Genomic DNA, 10,692 nt, shown 5'->3' with positions numbered 1-10,692 from the left:
CAAGTTTAGTACACAAGTTGTTTTCCACACAACTAGCTAGGTTCACATGTAGCATGCTGCGCAGATGTTCTACTACTACTACTACTACTAAAAATAATAATATTACATTCTCTATTAATTTGTTATCCGTTTCATGTACCTTAAAATAACATTAGACTTCAAAAATATTTGTGCCAAAAATTAAATTTAATGGAATCCAGTCAAATAAAATGTATTTGTTTTGTGTACATTCAGTCCTTTCCAAGCATGTTTTCCTATATTATTAATTATTTGAACAAATACATTTTAATTTGATATATCTCAGTTGCATTATACTCAAAATTGCCAAGAATCATTTTTTGAGTGTACTTTCATGAACAAACACGCACAGTCAATAAAAATAATGCTAAACTATATGATTTCCAAAAAGTTCTCTGAGTTGAAATGTTGAAATTTACGCTCCTTATGCTGTCTCCTATTAAATAAGGACTACATTAACAGCTACACACAGTAGAAAATAATATCAGAACTTGACACTTGTACTAAACCAGTGGTTTCCAAACTTTTTTCGCTAGGCCCCCCTTTGTTTTACAACAAAAATGCCCCCCCCCCCTCGCGCGCGGACACACACACACACACAAATACATCCTCCAATCACACACACACCCATATTGTGCTCCATTGCGGTTTATTTCACATCTCAAACATTTAGTAAACAATTAAGCAAATACAAGTAAACTGCAATAAATTACAGGTAGTAAGAAAATAAACTACTAACTCTTTTATGCTACGTCCACACCTACACGGGTAATTTTGAAAACACAATTGTTTCTGTGCGTTTGGACCTTTCCTCCACACGTAAATGCAGAGCTCGTTGTGCAACGTCAAAGGTATATGCCTTTTTTCACGTCACGCTGTGCGCCACGTTATTGTTTACATGAGATGAATTGCAGAATGGCAGCAAGTCAGATTAACAGTATTTTGTATCTATCTTCAGGTTTTACACGCTTACATATACACACGCAGTTACTGTCCCTCTATTTACAAAGGCAGAGGCGTCTCGGTGTAATTATTTTACTTGTATTTGTTTTTTTTCCTGTGTAATAATATTCAACATTGTTATCAATATATTTTTCAAAAAATGCCTGTCTGTGCAAAATGGGTTTAAAAACATAAACAACTGTGGGATACTGTTAGTCCGTGATTTAGACAGGGGGAACAAACCGTGGCAGGATCAGCCTGCATTCTTTGTAGCCCACTGTAACTTTACTGTATAAAGAGCTAACATCTCTAAAATGTCAGGAGTAGTTAGTCATTACAACAAGTGTGTGTGAACTAAAAATCAAGAATGTGGGATACTGTTTGTCTGTGATTTGAACAGCCCAGCGCATGCTCCCCACAAAGGGAAAAGCAATTATGCAGGGGAGACCTACCTTGGCACCCTAGGGGGCGGGCCCCACACTTTGGGAAGTTCTGTACTAAACAATAATAATAATAATAAGATCACTATTTTCCCCAAAAATGCCCTAGATATGAGGAAACCAAATACTAGCTCCCCCTAAATAATGAAATCATTGATTACAGTATGAGCTGAGGAATGTTTCCAGCACCCTGTTGAATCTATGCCACAAAGTATGACAGCTTGGAAAGCAAAATGGTGTTCAACTCGGCACTACCAAGCTGTACTGAGACAGACACTATCTCTACTTTTAAGATTAGGCTTAAAACTTTCCTTTTTGCTAAAGCATATAGTTAGGGCTGGACCAGGTGACCCTGACTCCTCCCTTAGTTATGCTGCAATAGATGTAGGCTGCCGGGGGATTCCCATGATGCATTGAGTTTTTCCTTTCCAGTCACCTTTCTCACTCACTATGTGTTAATAGACCTCTCTGTATTGAATCATGTCTGTTATTAATCTCTGTCTCTCTTCCACAGCATGTCTTTTATCCTGTCTTCCTTCTCTCACCCCAACCGGTCGCAGCAGATGGCCGCCCCTCCCTGAGCCTGGTTCTGCCGGAGGTTTCTTCCTGTTAAAAGGGAGTTTTTCCTTCCCACTGTCGCCAAAGTGCTTGCTCATAGGGGGTCATATGATTGTTGGGCTTTTCTCTGTATCTATGAAGCACCTTGAGGCGACATTTGTTGTGATTTGGCACTATATAAATAAAATTGAATTGAATTGAATTGAATTACCTAAAAAGTATCCAGTCAGTGTATAAACAAGCTTTAAGCACATTTAAAACCACCCCAATCCATAGTTTTTAGATTAAACTTAATAAAATTGTCCCTCACTTTCCATATAGTATTGTTTCCCCAAAGTTTATGGTTCAACTTTAACCTTCATACAGATACCTTCTCAGTATATTCAAGAGGAATTTGTGGTCAAATCAGAGACTGGCAGTTATCCAGTATTGACTTTCTCTAGTTTTCATAATGGACTTCCCACTGGCTCAACTCCCATGAAGGTAAAATCTGTGCACAATCTTTTTGATTAAGATACGCGCAGATCCTGTGAAGACATTTACAGTGGGGCAAAAAAGTATTTAGTCAGCCACCGATTGTGCAAGTTCCCCCACTTAAAATGATGACAGAGGTCAGTAATTTGCACCAGAGGTACACTTCAACTGTGAGAGACAGAATGTGAAAAAAAAATCCATGAATTCACATGGTAGGATTTGTAAAGAATTTATTCGTAAATCAGGGTGGAAAATAAGTATTTGGTCACCTCAAACAAGGAAAATCCCTGGCTCTCACAGACCTGTAACGTCTTCTGTAAGAAGCTTTTCTGTCCCCCACTCGTTACCTGTATGAATGGCACCTGTTTGACCTCATCATCTGTATAAAAGACACCTGTCCACAGCCTCAACCAGTCAGACTCCAAACTCCGCCATGGCCAAGACCAAAGAGCTTTCGAAGGACACCAGGAAAAGAATTGTAGACCTGCACCAGACTGGGAAGAGTGAATCTACAATAGGCAAGCAGCTTGGTGTGAAAAAATCAACTGTGGGAGCAATCATCAGAAAATGGAAGACATACAAGACCACTGATAATCTCCCTCGATCTGGGGCTCCACGCAAGATCTCATCCCGTGGGGTCAAAATGATCATGAGAACGGTGAGCAAAGATCCCAGAACCACACGGGGGGACCTGGTGAATGACCTGCAGAGAGCTGGGACCAAAGTAACAAAGGTCACCATCAGTAACACACTACAACGGCAGGGAATCAAATCCCGCAGTGCCAGACGTGTTCCGCTGCTGAAGCCAGTGCATGTCCAGGCCCGTCTGAAGTTTGCCAGAGAGCACATGGATGATACAGCAGAGGATTGGGAGAATGTCATGTGATCAGATGAAACCAAAGTAGAACTTTTTGGTATAAACTCAACTCGTCGTGTTTGGAGGAAGAAGAATACTGAGTTGCATCCCAAGAACACCATACCTACTGTGAAGCATGGGGGTGGAAACATCATGCTATGGGGCTGTTTTTCTGCCAAGGGGACAGGACGACTGATCCGTGTTAAGGACAGAATGAATGGGGCCAAGTATCGTGAGATTTTGAGCCAAAACCTCCTTCCATCAGTGAGAACTTTGAAGATGAAACGAGGCTGGGTCTTCCAACATGACAATGATCCAAAACACACCGCCCGGGCAACAAAGGAGTGGCTCCGTAAGAAGCATTTGCAAGTCCTGGAGTGGCCTAGCCAGTCTCCAGACCTCAACCCCATAGAAAATCTGTGGCGGGAGTTGAAAGTCCGTGTTGCTCGGCGACAGCCCCAAAACATCACTGCTCTTGAGAAGATCTGCATGGAGGAATGGGCCAAAATACCAGCTACTGTGTGTGCAAACCTGGTAAAGACCTATAGTAAACGTTTGACCTCTGTTATTGCCAACAAAGGTTATGTTACAAAGTATTGAGTTGTATTTTTGTTATTGACCAAATACTTATTTTCCACCCTGATTTACGAATAAATTCTTTACAAATCCTACCATGTGAATTCATGGATTTTTTTTTTCACATTCTGTCTCTCACAGTTGAAGTGTACCTCTGGTGCAAATTACTGACCTCTGTCATCATTTTAAGTGGGGGAACTTGCACAATTGGTGGCTGACTAAATACTTTTTTGCCCCACTGTAGAATTTCTCCTCATTTCTGGTGGACTTACTTTGTCCTCTTTATTCTTGCCATTTAGGTTGTGTTTGGCAGTATACAGCACTTTTAGATGATTTTCACTTAGGTGGGTGAGTTATTCAAAATGATTTACAGATGAGCTGAACCATAACAAGATTAGGAAATTTCATGGAAGTGAAAGAAAACTAAAACAAAAAGCCCTAAGAGCCGCAAATGCAATTAAGATAACTTCTAAATTATAATTAAAATCTGGCTTAAAATATCTGATAGTGTCATCCTATCCACGGTGCTGTAGAGTAGAGAAGTAAAGGGTGCAGTGAGTCATCAGAGCCACACCTGTTGGGATAAACGCCCAACAGACTGTCTACAGATACAGTTTACATGTACACAGGAAAACACTAACAAACCCCTGCTGAACAGAATTGGAACATTTTTTATAATCTTGCATCCAGCCCTAAGAATCCCTCTAATTCAAGGCTCTCCCAGCCTAAGAGATAAGGCCAGAAACAAGCAACCTATGTCAGTTGGTATTGAGACTGTCTGTCTTTAAGAGATATTCTGCCAATCATAATCAGACTTGTCTCACCACACTGCTTTCCAAACACCTATCAGTGTAAACCAAATTCTAACAAAATGAAAAGAAATCTATCTCTGGGAAGAAGAGTTTATCTGGCCCTAAAAACAGGTATGAATTAGCAGAATGTATCTTAGGTGTCAGAAACAGAAAAACAGAGTCAAATCCTAACCAAATGTAGGACCACAAACTGGCAATTGAACAAGGAAGACACACGAGGTCGTGGCAACTGAAAGATTAGAAGAACATGTGATCACTGTTTGAGAGGTGAGGTTAAAAGTGAGACATTTCCTCCTAAAATGTAAATCATTCAGTGAAGTAAGGAACATTTACTTTAGCCACTTCGGTTCTGTAATTCCAAATTTCTATAAGCGGAACATCTCAGGAGATGGGGCATGTCTGACTGCCTGCCATATATATGTCAACATGCTACAAATGGAGGGATTGTGAATGACCAGCGCCCACGCACACACACACACACACACACACACACACACACTTTATTAATTTCTATTGTTCCTTTTTCTATTATTGTTATTTACTTAAACTTTTTTTCTGTGAAAATAATAATAAAAACAAGTACACGAGAACAAAAGAAAAATCTATTTGGTTTCCAAATATTTCCAAACCTGAAAATGATGGTTATGAATCTTTTGTAGCCCTTTACCTGCATTACAGATGAGTGTGTCACACATGCAGCCAGAGCCACAAACTTGAAAAACCGGTTTGTTTTCAGCATGATATGACAAAAAATACATCGTGCGTGACATCCAGGAGGACTGGGTCTCTTTTTATAAATTGGTCTGGCTTAGATATGTTTACAACAGTCACCATCATGAATTCAAGGTACTCATATTTTCTAAATAGGTCATTTCTGGATCTTCTTCTTGCCTTAGTAAAGACTATGTTTTACAGTCTTGTTTCCTAGCCACACTGACCTTAATGAAGGTTACAAAAGAAAATGAGAATGTGTAACAGAACTGTTTATGTGTACAGCACACCGTAAGTCACCGTGAGGACCTCTGTGGACAATCAGCAGAGATTACAAGAATCAAGCAGACGTTATGACAACAATTTAGACAACAATTTATATGGAGAAAACAGCAGCTACGCCCAAACTCATTACTGTTTGTATAGTAAATGGCACACTCGCTATGTTTGGTTAGCTGGCAATGCATGCTCTTATTTCTATGTCAAAACACATTATAAACATTAACTCTAGATGAGTTTAAAAACATCTTAGTTGAAGCTGTGTATAGATCTCCTCTCTGCTTTCATTCATATGGTGTAGCATCTATTATGAATGAACAGAATGTCAGAAGAGACACGTTGTTTTGTTGACTGGACAGATGGATTGAGTTTACAAATGTTGTCACTGAATTCATAAGAAGCACAACAGAATCTGTCCATCCATCCATTCTCTTCCGCTTGTCCTTATTGGGGTTGCAGGGAAGGCTGGAGTCTATCCCAGCTGCTATATTGGGGTGGGCGGAGGGGGGCATCCAGCCTGATGCAGGGCTAACACAGAGAGACAGACAACTATTTGCACTCACATTCACACCTATGGGCAATTGAGATTCACCAGTGAACCTAACTCTATTTACTGCATGTGTTTAGACTGTAGGAGGAAGCTGGAGTGCCCAGAGAGAACCCACGCAAACAAGAAAGCATGCCAGCTCCACTCAGAAAGGCCACGGCCAGGTGAGGGAGTCAGGACCTTCTTGCTGTGATGCAACATTGCTAACCACTGCTCCACCTTGCTGCCCAGCAAACACTGATTAGCTGCCCAACAGAATCTGATTCTCAGGCTTTTATTTGTTAGTTATTATTTGGAGATTAGCTGCTTTTTAACAAATTTTCTGTCCAGTCCTTAAACCGACCATTTTCAGATAAATATGTTTTGTTTGCTTGTTAAGCCACTTAACATTGATCTATAAAACAAATATCTAACTCAAGAGATGAACCAGAACTGTGTGTTTGCACATAAAAGACAGCCAATTTAAAATTTTACCTTGAGGCACTTTGTTACTGGCAGCCTGTGTTAAAAACATGTTATTCCATTCTGAAAAACATTCAAATTGTGTAGCTGAATCTTAAAAATACCAAAGATAACACAGTTATGTTAAAATTAAAACTGTATTTTTCCACCAAGGGGGTGATTCCAAAACCTTGGCATCATTGAGCATGGTGTTCAGTGTGCCCTTAAAAAACTGAGGAAACTGGACAAGTGGAGGACAGAAGAAGAATTGTCAGGCCTAAAAAAAAAAAATCTAACTACAGCAGATGAACAATATCTAAAAGTCATGTCCTTAAGTAATAGAAAAAAGTCACAGGACTCAAGAAATGCATCTGGACCTTCAGTTGATTCAACTACTTTTCACTGAAGCCTCATCAGAAATGATCTCAGTGGGAGGGTGGCTGTCAAGAAGCCATTCTTAAGGAAGGGAAACAGGGATAAAAGGCTGAGGTGTGAAATTACAAAATAACTGGACTGGCAACAGGTCTTATTGAGTGATGAATCCAAATGTGAAATGTTTGGTTCAAGAATAAAGGTGGTCATTTCAAATCATTCACTTTCGGGCTCATCAGAATGGTACAAACTCAGTTTTACTAATACTCAGTCTGTATTTACATGTACCCTATGATTTCACATTTTGATAAACAGCTGTACCTATTTTCCATTTTTGTAACAAAAATAAAGAATTGAGTGGTGACTCAAGACTTTCACACATTACTGTATAGACTTTTTAAATGACAGAGGAGGGATAAGTGAACCAGAAGCTCTTTTTGCTATAAAGGCTTATATCGTCCATGAAGCAAGACCAATTACTACAGGGAAACAAATGTTAATGAGGCATCTGACATTTAACTCCATCACACTGCCACTTTGCTCCCTGCTGCTCTGTGGAATAATAGTCAGCTCTACCGGAAAGACTGGCAGCCTTGAAGAGGATCGCTAAAATATGAGAGAAATAACTCTGTTTCTGAGAAAATCCTCCCCTTGACAAAAACTCTGTCACTGAACATGCAAATTTACCAGAGGTTATATTCAAGTGTTCTTGTGTGTGATAGAATTAGACTCTTAACATATTTATTTGGAACTTAATTAGTAATTGTTTTCTGTTGCATGGCTTCTTTAAACACAAGCACATGTGAGAATTTCAAATAAAAGTTTATAAAGCCTTATTTTACATATTCTGACTTAATACCTTTCTCATAAACATTATCCTGTCTTAGAACAATCCCAGTCCAACTCATTTTAATGTACTCAGTCATTCCAAGAATTTAAGGTTTGATATTTTGATATTTTATACACAAGCATGTTATGCAAAGTCACGGAAAATAACTGTCTGTTCTGTTGAGGTGTTATGATCAAATACACTTTATTCCACACAACTGTTATTTCAGCCATATTCCATCTTTTTTAAAAGCTACATTTAACTCTCTGTCTTCGGTGTAATCTCAGATGTATGAGTGATAGAGAGTGTAGAAATGAAGGTCATACCACATGTTGCCTTTAACTGTTGCACTGCTGCACTGAGCCCATCCCATAGGCAGATCCATCGCTAATTATGTGAAGGTTGGAAGCCCAGTGAAGATATCCACTTCGTCTCTGCCATTCATCTCACTTCATTCGGAGCTACAAGTTGCTGTGGCGGAGGACAAGTGTACTTTCGCTCCAGGAGCCAGTCGTTTGCTGTCGGTCTTTGTTGTGAGTATGTTTGGAACTATTATGAGTGACTGCAAATTTTCTTTATCATCATCATCCTCATATTTTATACAGATGCACAGATGCAGCCTATTTCAAATATTTCCACACATGAATTATATGGCACATCTGCTATGTGCTGCATGAATTCTATTAGCACTAGAAATGACTTATATTGAATTTCCTTTTAATTATTTCTAACAAAGTTTTTTTTTTAAAGGCCTGCTGTTGCTGGCTTTTTATTTACTCGCCTATTATGAGGATCATAAAGATGGTACTTGAATGTGTCTTTTAAACTCAAAAAACATAACAGCATCTACTTATAAAGAAAAGCTGAGATTTGAAAAACAACTAAATGTGAACTTTATGACAGATATATTGTGCAAGAGCAACATGTTAATATAAGGTGTATTTACAATCTCTGCTAGCGGATGCCACCCCCTTGGGAGGGCTGCGCTACCTCCGCTCCCCTGCCCTTCTCCTTTGAGACCCTCCCTGTTCCTCTTGCAGCTGAGACCCAGGGAGCAGAATTAACAAGCAAATTGAAACAGACTCTAACCAGCACCTCAGATACCTTCAATAATGTCTCACATTGATCATTTGTGACAATGTTCTTTATATTGCTCTTTATAAGAGCAAACTTGTTTTCTACAACCACATTTCTTTATTGGTAAATCTGTACTTTTGTGTCTTGTTTTTAAATTTGCTACATGATGGCTGATCCAAGCGGGAGAGGGCAGGATGTCTAACAACATGGCCAAGATTGCAGATGCTCGAAAAACAGTAGAGCAGTTGAAACTGGAGGTCAACATAGAGAGGATGATGGTGAGTCCACACAGACAGTGACTGGAAACAAAGCAAGGGCACAAATAAGGCGGTGTGAATTGAAAAGTCTTCAGATGAGCAAGTATTCACTTCAGTTATGGCACCACATGTTCTTCCTTTGTACTTCAGTGTGTCTCGGAAACTTTCAATAAAAAGTTACATTTTACATGCTTTTATTTATCAGATGTATTTATGTATTTATACTTTTGACAAAGAACCGCTTATTTGCAGCAACTACAGGTGTGTGAATCTTTATTATTGTAGATATGTGCTCTTGCTTAGAGACCCACAAATGTTCAACCAGGGTTTAGATCTGATGATGGTACTGTCCACTCCTTTTAACAGAATACCAGCTGACAGCTTCCTTTTAAAAAGTTCTTGCATAGTTTGGAGCTATATGACCTGGTTCAATGATTTCACTCCAGCCTGGCACTGCACGTACCATCAAATCATCACGCTTCCTCATATCAAGCACTCTTCCAGCCCCTCGCTCAAATGACTTCAGATATCATTGTGTATAGCACTTTTCCAATTTGCCTCTGTCCAATATCTGTGTTTTCCTGCTTATTTGTTCTTTCTTACTGTTATTGGCCAGTCTCAGATATCCTGGAGGGACTTCATGAGTGCCATTTAATGAGCCTGCCATCTGATATCCAGAGACTTTAATCGACTTGTCCTCTTGCTTAGTTATGCAGAGATCCTCCCACTTCTCTTTCTTATTCTGTGTAGTAAGCGAAGTGAAATCATTAGTTTTTCAAACATTTTTCTATGCACTAACTTTAATTTCTTAGGAGAATGTATACATGTATACATATACATATATATATACACACACACACACACAATTGGAACAGATGAGCTCATACTTAACATCTTATCTTGCCCTTTTATGATCACTGACTCACTTAAACACAGTCTGCTTTCACAGGTATCCAAAGCAGCAGCTGAACTGATGGCCTACTGTGAAGCTCATGCCAAAGAGGACCCGTTGGTGACTCCAGTGCCTTCATCTGAGAACCCGTTTCGAGAGAAGAAATTGTTCTGTGAAATCCTATAACTCTCTTGTGCAAAATACACACACACACACCTAAACAATGACAAACACTTTGTTTATTAGGATTATTTTAAAACAGCATTCCGTTTTTCATTTAGGTAGCGATTTCCTCACATGTCAAATGACTGTGTGTTCAGCACGATAAGAATGGCAATAAAGATTTATTGAAAAGAGTGCAAAGTTCATTTAAACAAGCCACTGCTGCTGCATCTCCCACTGTGCACACAGTTTACATATTAACAAAACTGCATATTTAAGTTGTCACCGGGTTGTTGCTCGCTATTAATCTCGGTATTAATCTTTTTGTTGTCAAATGAATAGCCGAATAAAGCTCACCGTCTTTAAACAGCCTCTGTTTTTCTGCCCGTTTCTCAGGGAGATGTCACTTGGTCACTGAAACTTATGCAAACTAGGGGTGGGGCTCTGTG

General features: G+C 39.3%; 1 protein-coding gene across 1 annotated transcript; it reads left to right on the top strand.

The window, feature by feature from the left end:
- Window positions 1-8,301: 8,301 nt before the first annotated feature.
- Window positions 8,302-10,597, top strand: gng8 (guanine nucleotide binding protein (G protein), gamma 8). The gene is made up of 3 exons (XM_006799981.3): window positions 8,302-8,388; window positions 9,113-9,210; window positions 10,139-10,597. The coding sequence occupies exons 2-3, from the start codon at window positions 9,127-9,129 to the stop codon at window positions 10,265-10,267; spliced, it is 213 nt and encodes a 70-aa protein (XP_006800044.1). The 5' UTR covers window positions 8,302-8,388; window positions 9,113-9,126; the 3' UTR covers window positions 10,268-10,597.
- Window positions 10,598-10,692: the final 95 nt, after the last annotated feature.

The sequence above is a fragment of the Neolamprologus brichardi genome, chromosome 10 (genome assembly GCF_056152115.1).
Source record: "Neolamprologus brichardi isolate AB-2024 chromosome 10, ASM5615211v1, whole genome shotgun sequence".
In the NCBI taxonomy this organism is placed as follows: Eukaryota; Metazoa; Chordata; class Actinopteri; order Cichliformes; family Cichlidae; genus Neolamprologus; species Neolamprologus brichardi.
Note: the sequence above shows the minus strand (reverse complement) of the source record. Positions and strands in the feature narration are given on the sequence as shown.

Bases quoted from the DNA above. Each gene is read 5' to 3' on its own strand.
- gng8 (XM_006799981.3), top strand. From the start codon at position 9,127: ATGTCTAACAACATGGCCAAGATTGCAGATGCTCGAAAAACAGTAGAG. The intron at 9,211-10,138 runs GTGAGTCCACAC...CTGCTTTCACAG, and splicing joins TCAACATAGAGAGGATGATG to GTATCCAAAGCAGCAGCTGA.